We start from the raw sequence: 25,299 nt of genomic DNA on the forward strand, positions 1-25,299 counted from the left end.
TTGAGTGCAATCATCCATGTAATTACCCTGTGAGTGATAGGATTGGGGGGAAAAATCATATTATCTTTATGATAGTGTTCATGGAACCATTGATCAAGGTGACAATTGGAAATTAATCATGATAAAGCAGGAAAAAATGGCAAGTTTCCTGTGTATGAGGTGAGCATCTCATCCAAGCCAGTTTTTCGCATTCCAATGTGATTTCAGTAGGAAAATATCTGAATGGCAGCCTGAAGCAGCAGAGATGGAGTGGGCTGGACCATTCTCCCTTCTCCCTCCTTCTTTGGATGGACTTGCACCTTAAAAACTTCCCACCCTTTGTGTGCTTCCAGATGTGAGAACAAGGCTGAGACTGCAACAAACCAAACGCTGTGATAAAGTGAAACTCTTGTGGCAGGTTCCCCTCCCTGCTATTTTTTTTAAAGCTTCCAAAGATAAATTGCATTTCACTTCAAGATAATGAAATTTATTTGGAGAAGCGACATATTTTTCTGTAGCTTTTGCATTTGGAACATGAGGAGAGTTTTTATTTTAAATCTCCATTGAAAGTGTTTGTCTGTCTATATTTTGCTTTCTTCCTTGTGAATGTTCTGACTTCACAGAGCTAGCAGGGACCCGGAGATGGAGTGTTTCTGTCACTTATTATAGCTTGCCTTGGCATAAAATTTAATCTTTGGATTTTTTTTCCTCTCCTAAAGAAATGAAAGTTGAAGCCAGATTAGAAACAGATAAAAAGATGTCATCCATCCTCAGACAAAGGAGTTTTTGTTTTTCTCTTTTGCATTTGCCTTTGTTAATCCTCTGCCTTCAAAGGGAACAAAGAGATCCTTCCACCTGGCGATCCTAGGAAGAAAGGGAAATGAGCAGAAAGTGGCATGGCTGATCTGTGCTTGTGTTGTCCCACAGCTGGCGGATCTGCTGGGACTTGCAATTGAAAGTTGCCCTGAAAAACCCATTTAAGAGGAAAAGCCAGGTAGCAGAAATTGCAGCATCTATGAATCAAAGGGAATTCTTTTGCTCCTAAAGGAACTTGCTGATCTTTATCTGTCTTTGGTGTCCATTGCTGGAGGAGGGATGAGCAGGCATCTCTGTGGCAGTGTGGAGGGGAGGATGTGGCGTGTCCATCCTGTTACACGGTCCCTGGTGTCACACCAGAGCTGCCTGAACACTGCTCCCACCGGTGATTAATATGTTCTCAGGCACTGAGAGGCTCGAGGCACTTGGCACTTCATGTCTCCTATTTTGGAACTTAATAAACAGAATATTCCACCAGCAGAACCTGCAATTTATCTTTCCGTACTGCGTGAGGAGTTACTCCGTGGCCCGGCTCTGGCTGCGTCTCTTGCCCAGGGAATTAATAGACTCTTCCATACCCCAGCTCCCTCTGTTCTCACTCTGGTTGCCAAATTAACCTTCATCTCACCTACTTTTTCTTCACGTCTCGCTTCAATTTAGTCCTGCAATTGTTCACATGACAAAGGAGTTGTCCTTCCTACAGCTTCTTCTGCTCTGATAAGACACCTGAATTTTCTGTAAATGCCTGGAGAGGACAATAACTTCTCTCCCTCCCTCTCTCCCTTCAGCTTCCCAATGGTATTTAAGCCCAGAAGTCTCCCTGAGGTAATTTCCTCTGGGAGAAGTGTAAGCAGTTTGGGCTGCACTGTGCCAAGTGGCTGAGTTGTGCCTTGAATACACTGAACATTTAATGCTGCTAATTAATGTTATTACATCATATTACATTTATTTGGACTCGCAGGAAGGGATTCAACTGCGCAGGAGGTGCTGCAGGGGCTGGATGCTGCTCGCCAGCATTGCCCTTGTTACCTGTCTCACCTGGCTCTTGTTATGTGATGTACTCCAGACAAGTCTGGAATGTTGGAATATTGAAGAGAACTGCCTCTCTTATCAGAGAGAGGATTTACCAGCTCCTCAGGCTTTGACTCTTGGGAGGATGCTGTAGGTGCGGGCTTTTCCTCTCCAATTAATGCACAGGCAAGCTGCTGGGAGCAGCCTGTGCTGCCTTGGCAGGATTAGGGATGCAGGAGCAGTGCTCCTGCGCTGTGTGAAAAGCTTCCTGCCCTCCCTGCAGGCCTGGCCTCGGCTTGGAAAATAAACCGGAAGTGTCACGGCTGCTTCAGCTCTGTGCTGGTCCTGGCTGGGGAAGCTCCCGTGTCCCCTGCCAGCTCTGCTGCTCCGTGAGGCTGATGCAGAGGAGGTTTGTTTGACCTTTATCCTGCTCCGAGTGCTCCTGCGTTAGCGAGTGGCTCACAGGATTCTCCTGCCACCAAGGGCACCATCCCAGTGAGCTCCCAGTCTAAGCTGGGTGGTAGCTCTGGTGCAGGGCAAGAGCCTTGGTGAGCCCCAACCTACTGTCACAGGAAATGTCAGGCTCCCAGAGTGTGGGTTTGCTGCTTCCCAGCTCAAAGGATTTGGGGTACCCCTCCAGAGCCTCCCTTGCAGCATGGTTGCTGCACCCAGATGCACAAGGATGGCCTGGTGGGATTCATGTTTGTGCTTCAGCTGGTCCTGTCACAGCCAGTGTGGTGGGGATGAACCAGTGCAGGCTGTGGCCCCTCTGCTCTCCAAGGTGGTTATGAGGGTTTTTTTTTTGAGAAGGAGATCTGTGCCATGCCATATGATGTCTTGATGCTTCCTTTCACTGGGATCCCAGATCTTCATCCTCCACAAAGGCTTTGGCATCGCCTGAAGCAGCATCTGAGAACAAAGGCAAAGCTGTTAATTAAGACAGAGCTAATTCTGGCAGCCGACTGCTGCCATCTCAATGCGCTGCGGGCTGTGAGCACAGAGGGACCGGCCGTGCACCCCGGGCACAGCAGCACCCAAAGCCTTCCCTCTGGGGGGCTGCTCATGTGTCCTTCCTGCACAGGGGCCTGATGGGCACAACTGGAGGTTGCTGGTACCCCAGAGGGTGGTTTTGCCTTCTGTGGGGTGTTTGCCTCCCACACATGGCTAGCTCAGAGAGGAGAATAGAGCAAAATGTGTCCAAAACCCCATAAGGCTTTAATGCCCTTGATGTGCCCTCTAAGGGGACACTGGTCTCTGGGGCAGATGGCGACAGTCTGACCGGGTGTGCAAGGAAGAGTGGCCCTGTGACAGGATGCTGCCACCTTCCCACTTCCACCCCCAGATGGTACACGGCTTTTTTGGAGATGTGTCCTCCAGAAGCAAAGCCTTGCTATTGGGAGACTTGGAGCAAGGCTGACTGAACAGAAAACATTTTGAACAAACACAGCTGGCTTTCACCCAGTACAGCCAACTCTTTGGCCAGCTGAAAAGAAATCAGAAGAATATTGATGTATTATTCTTTTTTTTCACCCTACAGAAATTGTCAGGCTTTTTTTGGTCAAATATTAGTTTCTGAATGCAAGGTTTTCAGTTGATAACTATTATATTTGGAGGAAACCCCCCTCCCCGCCAAAATGAGGCACTTCTCTGGATAACTCAAAGGCTCAGCTCTGTGCCGCTTGTATTCTCAAACGATTAACATTTTTTTGCTTTGCACATCATGAATATTCTATACTTGAGCTGTTACTGAGTTGTGCTAGATCAGATAAATAACATGGTGTTGCTTTTATGGCAGACTGGATAAAGATGCAAATAATACTGACATTTACTTCACAGTTTTCTTTCTGTGATCCTCTGAGTGAGTAAACTGGATTGCTGAGATATTCATGGGAAGGAAATGAAGAAGGGTTGTCAAGATGAAAGCAAATTTCCTTAAAACTTAGCCAGAAGGTTCTTGGCAATTTTTTCTGTTATTTGCTCAGCTGAATAGGAGCTGCTTGAAAATATATTTTGCACAACCACAAAAGGAAAACTCTTGTTCCCGCGGCACCGCTGACTGATTTTTGCACGCGCTTTCCCTGAAAAGCTGACGATTTTCCAGCGTTCGGTGTCTCGCAGGGCTCCTGGTCCCGCCGTGGCGGCAGGAGTGCGGCCGTGACCGAACGAGCCCTTGCCGCCTGCCCTGCCCTCGCTGTTCTCCCTGCCCCGCCTGTGCTGGGATGAGCGGGTCCCTGAGGAGGAGGGCCAGGGTCAGCTTTGCTCTCGGCGGGGGATGCTGAGCCCTGCCAAGGCCCACAAGGGCGGTGCGTGGGGAGAGCGGCACCGGGCGAGCGTCCTTCTGTCTGGATGGTTCCTTTAGAGGCCGGGGATGTGCATCGCTCCCGGCTGCGCTTGTGGGTACCGGGGCACAGCCCTGGGCTGGAAGCTGAGGGGTGCTGAGCATGCCGGTGTCCCCCGAGCGAGGCCGCTGCTCCCGGGTGCTCGTTTGGCCGCGGAGCACGGAGCGATGCCCAGCGAAGGGTGAGCGCGGTGGAGGAGAAGGCAGGAGGCTGAGGGGCCCCGCGTTGTGTCCGACCTGCGGCCGCGGTGTCTGAGCCTGAGGGGAGCGGCCATGCTGGGGGCGGCGGGGCACAGGGGCCACGTCTCTGCGGGGCCGATGGTTCGCTCCAGATTCCTCTTGGGGGTGAGAGAAGGGAGTGGGACTGCGGCAGTGTGATCCCGCTGGCGCGTCCCAGCCGCTGTCCCCGCCCGTCCCGTCCCCGGCCGCGTCCCGGCTCTGCGGGCCGGGTCCGCCCCGTCGCGGGTCCCGCTGAGGGGAGACACGGCCTGGGGGGGGGGGGGGCGTCCTTGGGCCGCCAGGGGGCGCCGTCCCCCTTCGCACGGGCGCGCGCGGCGGGCGGGGGCGTGGCCGAGGCGGGGCGCGGCGCGGGGATTGGCGGGGCCGGGGCGGGGGCGTGGCCGGGCGGGCGCGGGGATTGGCGGGGCCGAGGCGGGGGCGGGGCCGGGCGGCGGCGGGGGCCGGCGGCGGCGTGGCCGCGCGCGCCACTCGCGGCGGCGATGTGACCCGGGCGGGCGGGCAGCGGCTCCGGCACCGCCACCGGCCCGTCCCGTCCGCGGCCCCGGCCCGCCCTGCCCCGGAGCCATCCGGCCCGCGGACGCACCCCCCATGCCCGCTCACGGCCGCCCGCCGGTAGCGGCTGACGCCTGCGGGGCCCGAGGAGGCGATGGCTGCGGATCTGGTGGTGCTGCTCTGCCTGGCCGCCGCCGCGGCTGCCGTGGAAGGTGAGCGGCGACCGGGACTACCGGGAGCGGGTGGGATGCTGAGCCGAGGGCCCGTGCGCCGCCCGCGGCGTCTGCAGCTGGGGAGCGGGCGGGGAGCGCCTCCCCCGCCGTCAGGCACCGCACGGGGCTGGATCCCGGCCCCTGGCCCGGCCCCCTGTGCCGGCCCGGGTTACCTGTGCTGCAGCCCGTGCCCTCGGCAGGGGCCGGGGATGGAGGAGGGAACCCGCCCGCATCCTCGTGGGGCGAGCTCCTGCTCGGCTCCCCTTCCTGCGGAGCCCTGCCCGGGGCCCCGTGGGGTCACCTCCAAGGTCCCCTCTGGTCCCCGGGGCCGCCGTGGGGCCGTCTCCGGAGTCCCGTCTGGTCCCCCGTGGTCCCCGGGCCGTGGCGGGGCCGCCTTCGGGCCCGTGGCGGTGCGCGGAGCCGCCTCTGCCCGCCCTCCTCCTCCGGCCCCGCGGAGGATGGATGCGCCGGGGGCCGTGGGCAGGTGGTCTCGGTTTTTGGGGATGAACTGAGCCGGGGCACGCTCGGCCCGGCCGTGGAGCCGCGGGGCAGGTGCGTGCTCGTCCTCTCAGCACGGTCCGTGCCGGTGCGCGGGGATCTTTTCCCCATCTCCCGCTCGGTCGGGGATTTTCTGGCAGCAGGAAGGTTCCCGCAGCCAAGCCCCAGGCTCGGGGCGGTGGGCCTGGGGGGACAGCCGGCCCGCCCCAGCCTTGGTGCTGTGTCGCTGCTCCTGAAGTATAGCTTCGATTAATTTTTTCTTTTCATTTTGCCACTGCCGCCTTCGTTGCCGGTCCAGCAGAGCTCGTGGCCGGGGCTGCCCGGCGCTGGAGCGGTGTCTGAACAGGGGAGGGGGTGCAGCCCTGGGCTGTGAGCGGGGACAGGCGCGGGCGGGAGATGATGCTCGGGGGTCTCAACCCGCTGCCGGCCGGCCCAGGCTGGGCCTTCCTCGGGGGGGTTTTCATATGGGTATGGTTGTGGCTGAACTGTCAGAGATGGCCGGAGAGTCCGGCTCAGCTCCGGGCAGCGAGGGGCTGGTTCGGAGCTGGAATAGCTGCTCCGGTGGGGTTTGGCCACAGCTCCTCTCTCCGCTCACAAGCGCAGCCGCCGGATCGCGGCGGGCAGGCCCGCTCGTGCAGCATCATCCCGCTCCGCTGGCTTTGGGCTGACACACGTGTTTGCTTTTCGTATTTCTTGGGCTGCCTCATGCCATGTCAGTAGGGATGCCTGGGGGTGGGAGTGCGGTGCCGTGATGCGGGAGCGCCTTTGCCCGGCGGAGGAGCCGCACGTGAAGAGACAGGAGCCGTTAGCGGCGCCTCGCCCGCCGCCTCTGCAGCCTCAGCGCATGGAGGCACTGCTGGAATCGCGGCTGGGTGGAAGACTCGGCTCCCTCCCGCTCTGAGGACACTCCTGGTGCCGCCCAAGATGTTCCCCAGCTCGCCCGAGCTCTTCCCGGGAGCGCTGGCAGAGTCAGGGTCCTGCCCAGGACCGAACCTGTTGAGGAGTGGTGATATTTCTACTCTGCTGAGGAAGTTGCTTCGATAGTGAAGTAGTGTCCTGGGAGAGATCTCAGATTTCAGGGAGAATTTTGGATGGGGAGTTTCTGAGGTAGAGCGATCAAATCTGATTTGGAGTTAAGGCGAGAGTCTAATGATGTGGTTGTACAAAGAAAATGCCTTTCTATGGGGTTTATTTAACTGTTACTGACTCTTGATAACAGAGGTTGAATTTGCTAGGTTGAAACACGGTTTTGTCTGATGGATCTGGAGCATCTCCTAGGACCTGGCGTGCCCTGGGGTCTGGCATTCCCCCGGAGCATCGGCGGGGCTGGATGAGCCGGCAGCCCCCTCTGCCAGCACCGCAAAGCCACGGCTGGTGCTCTGCTCTGCCCTGGGCTGCGGGAGCAGCTGAGCCGGGGATGGCTCCCTGCATCCCGAATCAGCCATCGACACAAAAAGTCTTTTTTTCCGTGATGGCGGGGGAGGCGTCCGGGGGTCTGGACCCGGCTGGAGTGGGAGGAGGATGGAGCCGGGGTCAGGGCACGGGCTGCCTCCGAACCACCCTCGTTATTCTCCATAAACCCCTGCTAACTCACTGCCTGCGGCACGCGAGCCTGCATGGAATAGAGTCACTTATCTGACTTTTTTTATGGTTCCTTGATTTTTTACTAAATCCTGTGGCTTAGGACACCTGGACATCTGTAGTAATTTTTAAATTGTTTTGGTGGCTTGCAAAGAGGAAGAAGGATGCGAGAAGATGACAGCACCAAATACTCTGTCTCTCCCACACCCTGCCATCACTCAGGAGCCGCTGGCGTGCTCTCTCTCTCTCTCGTGTTAGCTGAACCAAATACAATCCATTTAGCATATAGAGAGGGTGATAATGGACTGGTGTTACATGTTTTAACTCGGGCTGGAGCTGCTGATAGGTCAGATGGGGCTGATGGCCATTTCAGAGCAGCTCCTCCGCGTACTCTGTTTCACCTGCCTGGCCTGTTGTCTCTCCAGCATGTCCTTGCCTCGCACCCTCTCTTTTGAAACCCAGGTTTTTCTCTCTGTGCTTGCAGCATCACGATAAGCAGACCACAGGAGGGAGGTGAAAAGCCTTGCTTGGGGCTGGTGAATCTGGCTTAGTTTTTCTTACCCTGCTTATCCACCGGCTTCAGAACTGCCATCTGGGAGAGGAGCAGGGATGGGGTCTGGCTGGAGAGCGAAGTCACTGTGGTCCCTGCATGCTGCCCCTGCCCCGGCACCCGCTCTCCTCCCTCTTGGCTCGGGATCATGCAGGCATCTGTTGCGGCATCCTTTGATGCTGTGCCGAGCAGGCAGAGAGCCGGGGGCTGCCGTGCTGCCCTTCCCTCTGCACCAGCCCCCCGTGGGCTCCCACCTCTACCCCAGCTGCTCCTCCCCGAGCCGAGCCCTGCTCAAGGAGAGGCTGCAAATAAGTCCTCAGGAGGGAATTTACAAGCGCAAATGGTAACCTTCATGGGAATTTTCAAGTGCTACTATTCAGATGCCCGTTTACTCTTGCTTTCTTTGCTCAAGCTGAGGGAAAAAGGAAAGCCCTAAGGGGAAAACCCTTATTCTTGGCATGATAAGTGAGCCCAGATCTTGTCAGCTTGAAGGGAAAAATGTTTTGTCAAGTCATGGAAAAGGGTCTTGACACTGCAGGTGCTTATGTTGCTGCTTTTTTTTTTTTTTTTTTTTTTTTTTTTTTTTTTTTTTTTTCTAATTCCTGGTATCTGCTCATGGAGAAAGTAGGGACTGTGTCTTCCTTGTCTTCCTGTTCTTTTCGATATTAGAGTGCTGCATGTTCTGCCGTGTGTTAAGTGGCCCTGACTGCTGTGGCATGAGCTGCCAGAGGGTTTGCAAGGTGTCCTCTCACCCATCCTGGGTACAGCTCCTGACACAACAGGACAGAACAAAACCCTTCCATTGGCCTTAGAAATCAGGAGAAAATACGGATGTTTGATGATGAAAGAGGCCAAATATGTTCTTCTGGATCTGGATCCAGGCTGTGGTGCTGAATAATAGATGTTTCTAGCAGAGATTGGTTCTGTAAGCTAAAGAAGATTTCATCAGATTTGATGAAAAGGGCGAAATGGTACTTTGGGCAATGGGTAACTCGGTGCTAATCAGCAAATTCTCAGAGACCCTGGTCCTGGTGGCAGCAGGAGTGCTGTGGGATGAGGCTGATGGAAGTGATGCTCAGAGCAAGGCTGAGGCTCTTGTGGTGTGTGTGCACAGTGCTGGCTGAGTCCGGCCAGCTCCAGGGGGCTTTTTTACCCCTCCCAGCTGTGGGTACCCCAAGCTCAGCACATGTGTAAAGGGCTTTCTGCAGGAACCCCAGAACTGTGTGATGCTGCCCAAAGGGCGCTGTGGTGCTTTGTTCCCTCTGAACAGGCAGCGTTGTGTTGGTGTGAGGAATCATCTAACCAGGCACAGCGAGGCTGGGTGGATACTTGGGGTTGCAGGAGGGAATGCTTTCCCCAATTATTCATTAAGATTTGAAAATGCATTTCAATTTGACCTTGTTCTGCTGCAAACAGAGCTCTCGAGGGTTGCACGCATCGATACTTGGGCAAGGCAAATGTTAAGGTTGGATGTTGGCTGGTGGCAATTTGGGAAGGCATCTCCTCACCTGCAATGGTAGGAGGTTGGAGTGAGTGTTGCATACAGAGGTCCCAGGTTGGTGTGGGAGCAGAAGGGTGTGGAAAGGGATACAGTGATGGTAGAGTAGTGTATAGAGTGCTGACACCTTGGGTGGGCCCTGGACTCTGAGCCTGGTTATTGCATTGTTCAGCTTTTAGGGCTAAACCCACTGTCCTTCCAAAAATGAGCAGCTTGAGAGGCTGCCTGGGTGGGAGTGTGCAGGGAAGGGAACAGGCACGGAGTGGATGCAGACAGCAAGTAGAGGCAACACAGCCCTTTCCTTAGGGACAGTGGGAGCAAACTCTTGCCCAAATCAGCTCCATGGCGTTCCAGATAGGTGGCAAGCATGGATGTGCTCCCTCCTTCCCTGTAAATGTTGCTCACAGCCACAGCTGAATTTTTGGAGCTCTTATTTTGGTCACCATCCATTTTCCCACCAAGCCACATCATGAGAAATAGTGAGAAAAACAGGACACGTGTTTTGTAGGCACGAAAGGATCTGTGCTCTATTTATTTATTTCTCACAACTTTTAAATTATTAAAGTGCGTTCAGGGGAGATTAACTTTCCTTGCTCAATATTTATTATTGTTTCATTTCTCTGAAAGTTGGAGCTACAAGAGCTTTGATGAATGGGCTGGAAGGTTCTGTAGTTTCTCTATGGCTAATCTAAATACGTCCATATCCTTTGCTGAAAAGCTAATTTGTAATTTCCTATGGTAATGCTGCTTAGTGAATTATAATGATACACCGGGGCCTGCTTTTCGTCCCGGCCCTCTGTCAGGGGAATAATGCTACCGCTGGAAAACGGTGTGAAACCTGGAAACTGGCCATCAGTACCCTAAATTTTTGGTCTAATAGCAGGAATCCAGAAAGCCTGTGCACCATCTGGTCTGTTTGCTCACGTCGGGGCTGCAGAGCATCCGTCTGCCTCCAGGTTGGTTCCAGGCACGGGAGGGGTGCCCTGTGCTGATGCCACGGCCCCGTGGGTTTGTGTCAGCGACCGGAGCTGGGTGGTGCACGCAATCCCTGCTTCTGGAAACCTCTCCCACCACCCCAGTTATAACCGAGTGTTATCAGTCTTTTGAATAATTGAAGAGGCTTTCTGTTGAATATTTAATTACAATAATATTTGGTTAGCAGGGGTTGTTGGGCTCAGTTTGTGCAATTGAGAATTGCTGCAAGAAAGGCTGTTAAAAGAAAATGTTGTTGTCTATGATCATTGATTTATCTTTTTTTTCTTTTTAAGCTAATCAGTTACTTAGTTGAAATTGGTTAATTAGCTCAGCTCCATTAAGATTCTTTGGCATTTAAACTGGATGTTTCTAAATAATTATAGTTTTGCCTGCTAAGCCCACAACCCAGGGTGACCTAATTACTATTAAAGCAAAACGTGCTTTGGTCTGGCTTTAATAAGTTCCTGCTGGGAACCCCACAGTGAAAAATCACAGAGGCAACAGTTCAAAGGGGAGGGGGCTTGTGCTGAGCCCTGGACAAGGAAGATGAATGTCCTTCAGCCTCACTTCTTCCAACTTAAGCCAGGGATGCTCTTGGTTTAGGAGGAGGGGAGTCCTAGAGCATCCCATGGTTGACATCTCCATGCTGTGCACTTATGTCCCAATGGACGGTCATGGCAAGCAGTCATTGGAGGAGGTGAGGGTCAAGATTGGGTTTAGTTAATTGCTGAGTGTTAATTTGCTTTTTTTTCTCTTCTCAGTTATTCTCCTTAAAAAGCAGCATGAGTTCTTTCAAGGTCTTTCTGGATGGGGGGAGAAAAAAAATGGTATTAAGTTAATCTTGGTAATTTTTAACAGTAATAAGGTTATTTAGGTTATTGCTAAGATCTAGTGGAAGTTGTCCCTCCCCATGGCAAGGGGTAAGAATAAGATGATCTTTAAAGTCTCTCTCAACCCAAACCATTCTGTGAGCCTAGGACTTTATTTATTTATTTATTTATTTTAAATTTGGAGATATCCAGGCCAAGTAATTAGGCATTAGTAAATCCTCAGGTATGTGTTCATTAGTTAGGGAAGGAAATGTTTATTATCTGGGGAGGCATCCAGTCAGGGTTACTGGTGGTTGGAGCTGATGAAGCTTTAATTGTTATGCAATGAGTAAAAGTGGAGGGTGGGAATAAGTAAGAGGCTGTAGAAATCCTCACTTCCAGGCTATTTCCTGCCATCCTTGATGGGGTTTTCATCATGACTTCAAAGGATTGTTTTATTATGCTCTCTCCTCAAAAGCTGTTCTCTCATCCCACCTGTCTCTCCAATGCACTGGTACCCAGTGTGCCACATCCCAGCAGCAACTGGGAACCAAACTTTGGGTAATTCAAACCCAACCAGCATTTTCCTTGGATTGCTCCAAACACAGCTGGGTTTTGGTGTCTTTGCCTGACTATATATTATTTTTATGAGAGGATGGGCAGCTTAGCCCACTGGATGCTCCCTGCTCCTGGCTGTACTGTCTCCCAGGAAGCCTCTGAAGTCCTGCAAAGCCCAAGACCTGTTGCATGTCCACGTCTTTCTCTCCCTTTCTGTCTTACCTTCCTGTTTGCAGAGTGGAGCAGGGGGATGCCTTTATTTGTGTGTCCTGGGGCAGGGCAAGTCACCTGCAACTGAGGATGGGGGTTGCTTCTCCTTGAGCCCCAGAACCTGGGCACACAGGGCTGCTGTGTCTGCTTTGAGCAGCAGGACAATGTCCCCGTGCTCTCTCTCTGCCATGGGATGCTGTGGGTGACCTGGCAGGGGACACCCAAAATGCACTGGGTGTGATGGAGCTGTGAGTACCCAGAGCTGGAGTTGGTCACTTGGCTCCTGGTGCTAAAACACACCACGGGTGGAGGGGTGGAGCAGGGAATGAGAGTGTTTGAAGTTTTATGGAGGTTTTCCATTTCTTTTTCAGCAATCAGAGGCCGGGGAGGGGCCTTTGATTACCCAAGGCCTCTGCTTGCTTCAGCCACTTCCGTAGCTGCGGGGTTGGGGCCGGCTCATTATCATCCTCACCAGGGCCCTGTTGATATGAGCATAATTGCATTTTGCTCAAAAGACATTAAATCACCGAGGAACAGGCAGAGGGGTGTGAATTGCATCTTCCCCAGGAAAACTGGGAGCTCAGCAGAAGAGTTAAAAGGGAAACTCTGTCCTCAGGGGGCAGGAGGAGAATGGGGCTGTGGGGGGCTGCTCTGGGCTCACTGGGCATTCCCTGCCCTCTAACAGGGGGAGCTGAGAGGGAGACAGCCTGATGTACTGGAGACAGCCTGGGGCTGACCTTGGTGTTTTCACCAAAAATCTGTCGCTTCTTATTTCCAAATGCCCAAGGAACAGGGTGGACATGTAGGGAGAGAGCAGGAGCGGAATGCTCTTGGAGTGCTCAGTTTGGTGCTGGCTTTGCTTTTCATTTGAAACAAATGTGTTTGGGAGTAACAAACTTGTCACAATTGTACTGTCAGAAGTGCCTCTTGTAATGGTTTTGACTAGTCCAGGACCTTTCCCCCCCATGATGTACCCATGGAGCTGGAGAGGCTATTCCATAGGTGTTTTTGCCCTCACCGTGTGGCCACTCCATCCCTGCTCTTCTGCTGTGATTATTTTAAAAGCAGTTTTTATTTAGTCCTGAAAATTATGAGCCTGGCCGCAAATGAACCTGGAGCACAGAGCTCTTCCCCAGCCTGTGGAGTTTGGCTGAAGCTCTCCAGAAGCTCCACACAAGTGGGTGAATCTCCTGGAGATCTGTGGCCTTTGCTGCCTGTGCTTTGCTCCTTGTGCTGAAGTTCCTGGTGGGGGTCTAAGACGTTTGAGCCCATCAGGCTCTCAACAGAGGCACTGTGGAGTCACATACAATGATGCTATTGTCACCAGAGATGGACTGTAAAGTGGTAATTTCTGGTTTAATGAAATGAAGGAAGATCAGTTCTGTACTGTGTTTCCTGGGGAGGGTTGTGTGACTCCTTGAGCCATGTGCATTGTGCCAGGTAACCTCCTTCTTGCTCAGTCGACTGGAGAAAAGCAGCAGCTGTGCAGGAATTAAAGGGATCAATGCCTTTTTCTTTGGAGCCAGCTCAGGTCGAGCCCTCCTGAGCTCTGTCCATGGGCTGGCAGTGCCCCCCAACCCCTGGATGCTGCGGCCAGCTTGGTGGAGTAGAGAAGGTGGCTGCTGGCTGATGGGAGCTGTAAGGGCACGAGCTAATTGTGTTCATCATCCTTCTAAAACTCAGCTTTCATTCTCATGCTGTGCATGGGTTATCACCGCGCTGGCGGCACTGCTGCGCACATGCGGGAGGGAGGGAGGGAGGGAGGCTGCTCAGAGCCTGGCTCCAGAGTCTGCTCAAAGCCATGAAAAGCTGCTCCTTAACTTCGGTGGGCTGTGGCTGAGGCAGAAGAAAAGGAGCTGCTTTGAGAAGGACTCTGCTTCCAGCCCCCTCCAGCTCTGCTTTGTGTGCCAGCGCTGGGCTCCTCTTGTCAGGGCTGATCAGGGATGAGGAAATCCCTGCTTTGCATGCTTGGGTCCTTAACTTGTGGGAAGATGGTCTGGCTGCCTCCCACCAGTGGGAACCACTTGGCAGCATCCCTGAAAACAGTCCAGCTGCCTCCCACCAGCAGGAACCACTCAGCAGCATCCCCAAAAATGGTCTGGCTGCCTCCTACCAATGGGATGCACCCACATCATCCCCAAGAGAATCTTTTGTTAATAAATCCCTCCAGCTCCCAGTCGAGGGGGCTTGGGCAGTGATGGGTGGGTGCCCACCTTACCCTGTGCCCTGATAACTCCCGTGTTTTCCCGCTCTGGACCCCTCCTGGCTGGCCTGAGTGGTCACTCCCATCTCCTGAGTCACCAGCCCAGCAGATTTTTGGAGGTGGTTTGCAGCAAGGCACGTTTTTATTTTGTTCTTTAAAGCTTTGCGGCATTCAGGGGAAACTGGGATGTCTTTGAACCATTTAAAGTATTCCTAATAGGTTACCTTGAAAGCTTTCTGCAGTCTTGAATGAATCAAAGTGCAAATGTTTATAATGCAACACCCACACAGGCTGGGAGAGGAATTTTATTAAGGCAGGAGAGTCAGAAAACAATAATAATAAAACATGTTTTATGAAGTTGGTGAGAAACTTATAAACTAGGTGGAGTTTTACAGCAGATGAATTTGATACAAGTTGTAAATTTGAATTCCCAGGCTGGTCCTCAGGTCCTGCTCTTTATTACCTGAAATAACATTCTCCACTTTTAATAGCTGGCTGCGGCAGCGCGAGCGCGGTTTTATCTTTCTAAATGATCCACCGTGCGTGTCTTATAATCAAACTTGTGCCCATCCTCAGGGTTCCAGCTCTTTCCTCGAGCAGCGTAGCGGCTGTTGCCAATTAGCAAATTGCTGCTCTTTGCTTTGCTGTTACAGGGGGGACTTCAGAAATCCTTCAGTACATCCCCATGTCTGGATTACTGGCATTTTTTTCCAGCAGAAACCACTTTATTTTCTGATAAGAGAATGTTTTGTTAATACATCAGGAAAAAGGGACTGAAAGATGCTCTTGATAAATCAGTGTTTTGCACTATCAACCTGCTGTGTTTCCCTGCTCCTGGCACTGCTGGGAGGGATGGGGACATTTGCCAGGGCATCATTGTGAGGGGACCAATGGCCTTTTGAGGTGTTTGGGGTCTATTCCCATTTTTCTTTCCCATGTTGCCTTGAGAATCCCCCCTTTTCCCAACAAAGTTTCCTTGTGGTGCAATCCAGGGACTGGCAAGGTGTCAGAGCATGAGGTGGCTCTGTCCATGCTCCAGGGGTGGCCTCCCAAGGGTGGCATGTGTTGACTTCCTGACTCCCCTTGGTTCCTTCAGCCCTTCTGTGGCACTTGGCTGTCAGCAGCTGTACCTGAGGAAAGGGTATAAAAATGGTTTCTCAGTCCCCTGTCCTGTCTGTGCACACAGCAGCAGATTATTCCTCTTGAAAAATAAGTGATTACTTAAGTGAAACATTCGAGCTAATGGCCAGATTATTCCCTTTAAAATGGGAAAGTAATTAGGGATGTTTTTTAAATAGACTTCCCACCCTTGGATCTGCTGGGATTAGCCTATGTGGGTGTGTAAATATTTAGTTTCCAAGGACTTTTTTTTTTTCTTTCCCCCTCCCTCCTCCTCTTCCTCAAAGTAACAGCGGTGATAAGCAACAGAAATCAGGCAGCAGCTGTTCTTGGACACTTTCCTCAGCATCACAAATATAATTGGAATTAAAGATGACCCTTAAAGGAAAACAAATTTGAGGTTCTGCTGGCGTGATGCACCAGGGGTTTCCTCTGTGTGTTTGTGTGGAATTGAAGAGATGTCACTGAGTACTGGGATGTTTGGGGTGATGGAGAACAAGTCCAACCCTGAGTAAGAGCTGTGGTTGAGCATGGTGGGCTTGGTTTGATCTTCTGCCCATGGCTGCCTGCTAGCTGGAGGGAATTTTTGGACTTGTTTCCCTGTGTGAAGGTCTCTCTTTAACATCCAAACAATTTAGACTTTGTGCACGAAGGCACTTTGATGTTTGGCTTCAAAACTGCGTCTTGTTTTGAAACTTGTTGCAGTGCTTGCAATGTGTTGGTGAAGCTGGGAAGGCGAGCGAAAAGAAGCTGAAAGCAGAAGCAAAATATGCAATTAGATGCAAAAGTGGTTTAAAGTGAGTGATGTGATAGAGTTGCAGATTAAAGGAACGGTTGGAACCAGTCATTCACACAGCTTTCTTCAAGGTCTGCATCCCTGGAGACTCCTGAAGCTGAGGAGCATCTTGCCAAGCCAGAGGAGGCCAGATCTTGCATTCCCCCCATCCATCCAATGGCTAAATCCCAAGCCCTAGAGAGCCACCAGAAGAAAACCTGGCTCAGAAGAAAACCTGCACAGCCCCAAGGTTGGGGCTTTCATTGATATGCCTTGTGCCTTTGGTCCTGTCCTGCTGCTAGGAGGTACTTCGGAGATACTTCTGGGCCATCGGTGCTTCAAATCTTCATGCACCCATCATTTTTCTTTCTGGCAGGGATTATTTATTGCGAGCATTAACCTGGAGCTGCTTTCAGGTGCCTCAGTCATTTTTTAAAGGCTGCATTTGTGCTGTTCAGCTGTTTTTGGCAATTTGGGACTTTTTGTTTGCCTGCCTGCCTGCTGGAAAGCCTTCAGAGGTTGTTTCGGAGGCGAGGGGAGTCTGTAGATCCAGATTTTTTTTTTTTTTTTTTGTTATTATTATTATATATTATTATAATTAAAACATATTTTTAGCAGCTGAAATTCAAACCCGTCTGGGTATTTATACAGCAAGATGTTTTGGATGAGGAATAGGCCAAGAGAGTCACGTGGTTGGGGCCAATGTGAAACAAAAGAATCCATTTATTATCCAGGCAGGAAATTTGTTCCTCGGGATGTTGTAGCTGCAGACATAATGATTTCATTTCCTCTGGTTCACCCAGATTAATGGCTTGTGCTCTTTTGTTTGTGTGCCTGTGTTATTCCTACAGCCTGGCTTCCCCTCCCGCTCCGTGCTGGCGTGTGCGAACATGTGTGCGAGTGCCCTGGGCCAGGAGGGGGCACGGGGGTCTCCAGGCTGCAGCGGGATGCTTGGGATGGTGGGGTGGGGTGCTGGGAGAGCTGAGCAGAGCCCCAGGGACCACCTGGGGAATCATTCCTGGCAGTGATGGATGACATGTCTGGGGGTCTTCTGCATCTCTGGGGATCTTCTGCATCTGCGGGGTTTTTCTCCTACTTAAATTTCTGGGGATCTTCTTCTGCATCTGTGGGATTTTTCTCCTACTTATGTTTCTGGGGGTCTTCTCCTGCCATGGTCACCAGAGCAGCGAGAGGTGTTTTCCTGTGAAGGTGTGATGGGATGAGTGAGATGAAGAGTTTTAGACAAGCACAGATGTTGACCTTGTGGGAGGCGTGAGAGCTGTGTTTTCTCCACAGCTATGCTCCAGGATTTTTGTAGGTACTTGGGTACAAGTTGAGTACTTGGGGGAAACCCAAACCTTTGCACCCTCCCAAACATCAGGCCAGGAAACAGCCTCTTTCCCAGGGAGCTGTGCTGATGCACAGGGGATGCATTGGCCGCATGGCTATGGGTGAGGAGCTCCTTCCAGGCTGTGTGAGTTGGCCTTTCATTCCAGGCTGGTCCCAGCCCTCACAGGACCACCTGGGGGCTGGTGGTACTTATACTCTGTCCTTGATAAAAAACCCAGCAGACCCATCTTTGTGGACTCTCTTAAGATTAGCAACAGCCTTAATCACTCCCTTTCTCTCTTTCTGAGCATTTGCCTTTCAAAAGTGATGTAACAGGCAAATGGTGCCTTTGTGTTGCTGTTGCCCGATGGGTCCTTGTGGGGCTTTGGCAAAGAGCTTTTAATTTACTGTGTGCAGCATGACCCGGTCTTCTGTTCTGGATTAATCTGGAGCAACCTTGTGGAGTTGGAAGCACCCATCTGTGATGAGGACTTCAGCGTGGTGCTGCCTAGAATCCACCTGGAGAAGGATTGGTCACTGTCTTGCTGTGCCTATGCCTGGCTCTTCCTCCTTCCCTTCTGTAGGTGTTTCTACCCTAAACTGGGGAAGGAGAGTTTCTTCCACTTCTTCTGGAGGAGGTTTTCTAGCAGGGATATAACTCACTGAAGGAAAAGCCTCTTGACTATCAAGGTGCACGTGCCACTTCTGCTACCATCTTTCTGCGGCCCTGGTGCACCAACCCCATCTTTGACACATGTTGCTCTTTCTTGCTTTTGTTCTTCTGAGCTGTTGTGCCATGAGGGAGGCAAGCTCACTATTCAAACCCTGCAGATGAAAGGAATGGGAAGCTGGTACCCTGTTAAGCCCAGGGCGCTTTCTTCCCACCTGTCTGCCCTCCCAAATGGCTCCCATGTCGCCCAGGTGACAGAGTTTGCGACGATGTGACAGCTCCGTTGCGCAGAAGATGATGAACAGTAATGAGACCCAGAGCACAATGTGCACTTAAAGTGATTTATTTCAGCAAGGAAACCACAATCAGGGAGGATGGGTCACCGTCATCAGGAGAAGAGGTTGGGTATGGAGATGAGCTTCAGGGGAACTTTATCATCAACCAGCAATGCTTTAAAAATGAGCAGAGCTGGTGTTGCATGAAATGGAGCTGTTCTGGTTGTGCTGGGACCATCCCTCACCTGCAGCAGATCGCAGGCACTTCCTAGGCTTTGGTCAGTGACTGGGCTGGCTGACTGGGGCTCTTCTCCCTGCTTACTCCTGCAACTGTGCTGAAGTTTTTTGGTGAGGTGTCACTCGTGTGTAAAGTCAGCATTTGGGAAGTAGACTGTCCTGAGGAGGAGGGGAAAAAATACTCCCTGAACCCGCCTTGGCGCAGCTCCCGGCACGCAGATGGCTGTCCTCATGCTGGAGCCTTTTCCCAGCTTGCGCAGGCGCCGGGGCTGGAGGCAGGGGTGTGCCAGGCAGGCTGGCTGCCAAGTGGCACCTCCTGCTAGCATCCTCCTCTTCCTCCTCCCCTTCCTCACCCCCTGGGCCCATGGGAGCAGCAGCTCAGCTGGCCACTGCAGCTTGCAGGAAAAGCTCGGCCTAAGAATGGTGCTGAGTAAAATCTCGTGATTTAAGCTTGGCTTAGAGTAGTGCTCGTGTTTCCTCCCTTGTCACAGAAGAGGCTCCTGGCATGGGGGGATCCCTGGTGCTGCCTCTGTGCTGGCATGAGCTGGGGGGACAGGCATCTGTTTGCCCACTGCTTCTGGCACCATTTAGCTGATGCACCTGGAGTTTACAACAAAGGGTCCTGACCCCCTGTTGATGAGGAGCATCTTCCAAGGTGATTACAATTGCTGGTCGTTGTTGGTGAATTTGAGCAAGGATTTAATCCAGCCCCACTGGCCTGTAGGAGCTGGCACCTTGTGTGAATGGGTGTTTGGAAATCTCAGCAAACACTCATCAGACCAGCTGTGTGTGTACATACCTAAAGGCGGCTCAAATTGATGGGAAAGCTTTTTGGATAGGTTGCAGGATAGTTACAGATCCTGGCCTCTGCTTTTTTTTGTCAAAATCTAAAAGTGGATAAGAAAAAAAAAAGGCAAAGCTAGGAGAGCCCAGGACGAGTTTCCAGGGCATTTGGATGTGGAGCCAGAGCAAAGAACCCAGCAGGGTCTGCTGATGGGTTGCTCTGTCCTTTCCAAAGGACCTGTTGCCTTTGCCGTGTCCCTTTCTGATATTGGGGGGGACTGGTGGGTGATGGGCTTCTCCACCAAGGCATTCTCAGGGATGCAGGCAGAGCCTTCCCCCATCCCATCCGTGTCCTGACAGAGGCTTCCCTGTGCTGCTGGCAGCCCCGTGTGCTGCTGTGGTGGCACAGATTTATTGCTCTTTGCCTGGTTTGCACTCGCGAGCTGCCTCCATATGGTGCAGAAGCCGGAGAGACGGCGCTTGGCGCGGCCGGGCTGGGGGGCAGCGCGGGAGCCGAGGCTTTGGCAGCTTGCTCCCTTTGAGGTTCAATATTTCCACCTCCTCCCCTTGACGACTGTGTTCGCGCAGCTGCGGATCGCTCGTCATCTCCAGTGCAGCCGAGCATCCCTCGGTGATCCCGCTCTCACCCTGCTGCTTTCTTTCCCTCTTCTTCTCCCCCTGAGGTCCCCTGTGCATGGGTGGACCAGAAATGTTGTTTTTTAGTTCTTACTTACTCATGAAATTTTTGGCTGGTCCCCCAGGAGGCTTTAGTATGTGTCAGAAGTGGCATTAAAAAATAGAGGATCAATGTGGCTGCAGCTGGTCTGTGCTGGGGTGGAAAGTGTTGGTGACTGAGGGAACACCAAGCCTTTGCCTGTACTGGGAACAGTTGTGCCGGGGCTAAGCTTGAGTCCCCTGGCAGTGCTTGCTCTGAGCAGTCTGTCATGTTTGTGGCTCACGCAGAATCCCTCTGACATTTTAAAATAAGATTTAGTAAATAGGAGCTGGACGGTGCCATGTGCAGCTCTGTGTGTGAGGGCTCTCTGACAGCAGGGCTGGCATTTCAGATCTAGGGCTCCATGAGATGCCTGTTTTTATAGCAAACGTGAAGCTTTTCTGGAGAACATGGTCCAAGACAGTGACTCATCCTGAATCTCAAAAGATGTGATGGTGTGTAGGGAAACGCAGGATAAATGTTTTGATTTTTAGAGTTTTCCTCACAGGCGGTGCTACCCTGGAGTAAGGCAAAATAAATCCATCGGGGAAGGAGAGCTGTGGGGAAAGGGTGGGACAGGTCTGGCACATGAACTGACCAAAGCTCAGTGTGCCCACTGTACTCCAGCATTGGAAGGTGGCTTTGGAGCCAAGCACGTGCCCCTGTAAGACATATGTGAGCCCGCTGCTTGGGAGATCCCCTGCAGTCCCATGGGTCCCGTGGAGCCAGGCATGAAGACTGTGTACCCTTGTAATTCATCCTAGCACGTGTAATTGCAGATGCTATTGATGTTTATGGCAGCTCTGTCTTCTCAGACGACTAATTCTGTATTTAGAGGCTCTCATTTCCAAGGGAATCCCAGCTGATAAGGAGCCCACTTCCACGGAACTCATTAGGTTTCAATGGCCCTTGTCTGCAAAATCTCACATGCTGCTTGTATTTACTATTTTTTATCTCTTTTTGGAGTTCCTTGTTTTCTGATAGTGTGATGCAGTTCCCTTTTCTCAAGAGAGGAGATCCTGGCTGAATGTCCTTATGGGTGAGCTCACTTGTTCCCATTGAGCCTGGCTGGAGCACACCACATGCAGCCCATGTGGGCACTTGGATGTTGACCAAAATGTGAGCTGCGGAAAAGTAGTGGAAAATAGGAAGTTGTTGGCATCATTACCCAACAATGTTTGGATTATTCTCAAGACTTGATGCTTCTCCGGGATGTATGAGATAGGTTGGGGTTCTGGATCCTCCTTGTTCTCTCGGCTGGTGAGATGGGTGTCCAAGCCAGCTGGCCTCCACCTGAAGAGTCCAGTGATGTGAGGCTGCTGTGTCCAGCCTGTGCTGGAACCACCTGACTACATGGACAAGGGACAGAGTATCCTCAGGCATCTGACCTTCAGCCTTCATCTGCTTTGCCCTGTGCTCCTGAGGGGTGATCTCATGGATGCTGAAGAGCAGATGAGTGCTCTGCCCAAACTAAGTGATCTTTCCTTCCAACCAGACCTTCTCCACCACTTAGCTGGACCTTCTCTGAGACAGTCTCACAAAGATTTTTGGAGGTTAAGGTTTCTGGGAGAGCCTCTGCCCATCCCTGGTTGGCTGAGTTCCTCTTCCACATCTTGTGGAGGATGAAGTGAGTTACATGCCAAGCCTGACATATGGTGATTTCTGGGGCAGGCTGCGGCATTCTGAGAGGTTTGCTGGCAACCCAGCCTCAAGAAGGCAGGGCTAGGGATTTAAATGCATTGTGACATTGTTCTGGAAAATGTTCTCCTGAAAGACAACTGCATCATCTCCATGCCCTGAATGGGCCCTTGGCATGGCTGGGTCTGTCTTGGGGGGCCAGGGTGTTCACTAAAGTGCTCTCTCAGCCCTTGCTGCTGCTTGGCTTTGAGTTGCCAAACTGTAAATGATGATGTATGGATGGTGACCTGTGTGTGTGGATTTTGTGTATCCAGGGTCTGTATGCAATTATAAAAAGTATGATATCAGCAACTGATTCTGTCATGACAGGAGCAAATGAGTTCCGTATAGTTGGAAACTTGCTTCCAAATTTTCTAAAATAGGTTTGCAATTTAGAAAACAAAAGGTATTGAAAGCCCTATCTTTTTTCTCTTATCTTTCCATTTGATTTGGTCCCTTTTGTTTGTTTTTTTCCTGTGATGTGTGCATTTTCGGGTAATTCTCTGTCATTTCCTTCCCTTTCCCTTATCTCTCCCTCTGCAGTTCTCTCTCTCTTCCTCTCTATCCCTCTCCCCCTCTCCCTCCTCTCAGTAATTTATTTGCAGGCGGGTTGTCTCTTTGATTTACTGTCTCTCTCCTCGGTAGGATTATGATAAATGGATTGTATGGCTTCGTCTCAGCTTGTCCAACATCACGTACCCACGCTGGGTCAAGTCCCTTTGGAGCCTGGAAACCAAGGGGAGATGCTGGGGCTGGAGGTGGAGTGAGAGTTGTGAACAGGACTTGATCCATATGGTCCTGACTTTTCATCACCTCCTGAACTTTTTTTGGCTGGGGTTTTGCTTTGGGTTTTTCTCTTGCCGCTCATGTGTACGATTGCCTATGAAAACGGAAGCAGATATTTGATTGGGTGCTTTCAGGCACATCAACCAACATATTTCAATTTAGTGTATCCTGATGTGGGGAGTGTTTGCCACTTGCAATTAGAGCGTTTCATCCCGCGGCACAGCAGGCAGCGCTTTATTGATAAAGTTGTTCTGTAGTTGCTGAGCAAACACCCCCAAATCTGAGCTTCATTAAGTTATCGCCTGCCCTGCTGTGATGCATCTTCATTGCAAGCTGAAATCCATGGCATTGATGGGGGATCCTGGAGGAGGCCAGGACTGTGCTGTGCAGCCACAGCTTAATGCATCCCATCACAAATTGACACAGCACACGCGCCCTCGCCTGATATATAGAAATTCCTTCCGTTTCCAGCTGGAAGTGAGGGGTTTTTTGGCCACTACAGATCTCCTCATGCTGGCAGTGACTGGGATGTCTTTGCAGAGCAGGCTCAGCTGCTCCTCTCTCCAGAGAGGTTCACGTGGACCCTTAAAATACAGGAAGGCAATATTTTGTGTTGACTTGTTGTTGTTTAGCACATCCTCCCCCTCCGTGTCTGGGTTTGTTACTTGGTGGGTAATCCTTCATAACGAACCCGCGGGAGATTGATGGGGAGAGCTCGTTATGCACTTCCAGAGCTGTTCCTCTGTCGTTGTGTAGCAGCAAAATGCACCATTAAAGGCAGAGAGCCCTGGGAATGATGGGACGTAATTAGTTGTTGCTGTAATATTTTTGATTGAAAGCGCAGAGATGCTGGAAGCGGCTTGGGGAAGTCAGTGCTCTCAGGAAGCTGTGAAGAGCAGCAGCCCTTGTCAGAGGGGAGAGGCTGATCCTGCTCGTACCTTTGCTGCCACTCCAGTGCTGTAATTAAACCATCTGGGAGATGCCACAGCATTCCTGCTGTGCAGGCACTTGCTCTGGCATGGCAGCACTTCTCTCACAGTTCTAAGCAGGAACCAAATGGGGAGTCCTACAGCAGAAGAGACATTTTGGGTGGGACACATGTCCAGCAGCTCACTGCCTTAATCCCAGCGCTGTATGGATTTAGTGTTCCTGTGGCAGAGCTGTATGGATTTTGTGTTCCTGCTTTTTCCCAACCTAGGCTAAACTTCAGGATATATTAAAAACTTGCACAGGCAACCCTAGACTTGTGGTTAGATGTGTGGTCATAGAGAGGAAGCTGGAATTACTCAGGCAACTTCTGGTGTGTGCTTGAACACTTTCATGGAATCATAGAATCCCAGAATGGTTTGGGGTGGAAGGACCTTAAGGCTCCCATTGTTCCATCCCCTCCCATGGGCAGGGACACCTTCCACTAGACCAAGCCCCATCCATCCTGGCCTTGGACACTTCCAGGAATCCAGGGGCAGCCACAGCTGCTCTGGGCAACCTGTGCCAGGGCCACACCTCCCTCACAGGGAAGAACTTCTTCCCAATATCCAGCATAAATGTAGTCTCTGTCAGTGTGAAGCCATTCCTCCTTGTCCTGTGTTCCACCTTCAGCTCTCTTGGAGCCCTTTTATGTGCTGAAACACCGATATATGAGAGCCTTCTCTTCTCCAGGCTGAAGAATCCCAATTCTCTCAGTCTTACCTCATAGCAGGGCTGCTCCATCCCTCTAGGTATCTTCTTGGCCTCCTCCAGACTCCCTCCAGCAGCCTTATGTCCTTCCAGGGCTGGACACAGTGCTGCAGGTGAGATCCACCAGAGTGGAGTGGAGGATAAATTAACCTATGGGAACAGTGAGAATTACATTTGAGTATTCTGCTGTCACCTGTGGGACTTTGCTTCCATTGGCATGGAGAGGTGTGATGCACACCATGAGTGGATGGAGTGGTGATGATGGAAGCCATGGTGCCACCTGCACATGGACATGGCTTGAAGTCACAACAGCCCCGGGAAGGCAAAGCTTGAGAAACCATAGTAGTTAATGTTATTTAGCACTAAGCTTGAGAATAAAGCATCTTGGCTCTGTTTCCCTGTCATTCCCTTTCCCTGGTAATGTCACCAAACTTGGACAGAAGCTTCCCAAGCTGTGCGTTTGCCTTGGGCTGATTTCGCTGAAGCTCTCGGAAGGGAAGGAAGAGGTAGGAAGCAAGCTTGGCATTTATGAGCGTGAAATAGAGGGGAAAATATAGTGCTTTCCTTATGGAAAAGATGTCTTGCTATTGTTCCCCTTCAGAAAATCACACTGGGGCTGGGGCTGCCCAGGGATGTGCTCTGGGGCTGGATTTTGTGCTGACCCTATTGATACTTACTGAGGCACATCAGGATGAGTCTCTGGGGATCCCACCTGTGGAGCATCCTCTGCCCCCTGGACCTGAGCTCTGTGTGCCTGCCCCACCCCTCACTCACCTGCCCTCTTGTCTCCCCTCCCTTCTAAGGCTCAGCTATCAGCACCCACCTCCCTACTCCCCACATATCTTGGGGGGCTTATTTCCAGCAGCTGGCATCCTTTCCAAATCTCCCTCTCCCCATCTGTTGTTATCAAGCCTCCTCTCTCCTTATTTTGCTTAATTTCTATCTTTTTCCTCTTGGTTGTCTTAGACAAGCCTGTGTCTCTCTACATATGCCCAAGCATTTGCTTTCGAGTGCCTTAGGCTGGTTCCTGCCGTTATCTTCTTGCAGGAGGGAGAGAGCTGCTGTTACTTGCTTCGAGAGAGGGACCCGAGGCAGTTATTGAGGAGTGATGCACTCGCAGAAGTGTCTTTGTGGCCTTCCTGAGCAGAAAATTTGTTGTTGTATCTCTTTCTTTCCAGATGACAGCGTCCAAACGCGATCAGGTTGGGTTAGTTTGGGTGTTTCTCTGCCTGCAGCCAGACCCTGCCCCCTTCTAGGGAAAAGTGACACCTTCTCGTGGCATGATC

The 25,299-nt window shown here is 51.7% G+C and overlaps 1 protein-coding gene across 2 annotated transcripts in view; it reads left to right on the plus strand.

The window, feature by feature from the left end:
• Positions 1–5,025: 5,025 nt before the first annotated feature.
• Positions 5,026–25,299, plus strand: part of EPHB1 (EPH receptor B1) — a 76,825-nt gene continuing 56,551 nt past the window's right edge. For both annotated transcript variants that reach the window (XR_014590787.1, XM_083868512.1), the window contains exon 1: positions 5,026–5,088. Coding sequence is in view for 1 of the 2 variants with exons in the window: in XM_083868512.1 (XP_083724638.1) it covers positions 5,031–5,088 (58 nt within the window). In the remaining variant the exon portion in view is untranslated. The remainder of the gene's footprint in view (positions 5,089–25,299) is intronic.

Source organism: Zosterops lateralis (assembly GCF_965231275.1).
Source record: "Zosterops lateralis genome assembly, chromosome: 10".
In the NCBI taxonomy this organism is placed as follows: Eukaryota; Metazoa; Chordata; class Aves; order Passeriformes; family Zosteropidae; genus Zosterops; species Zosterops lateralis.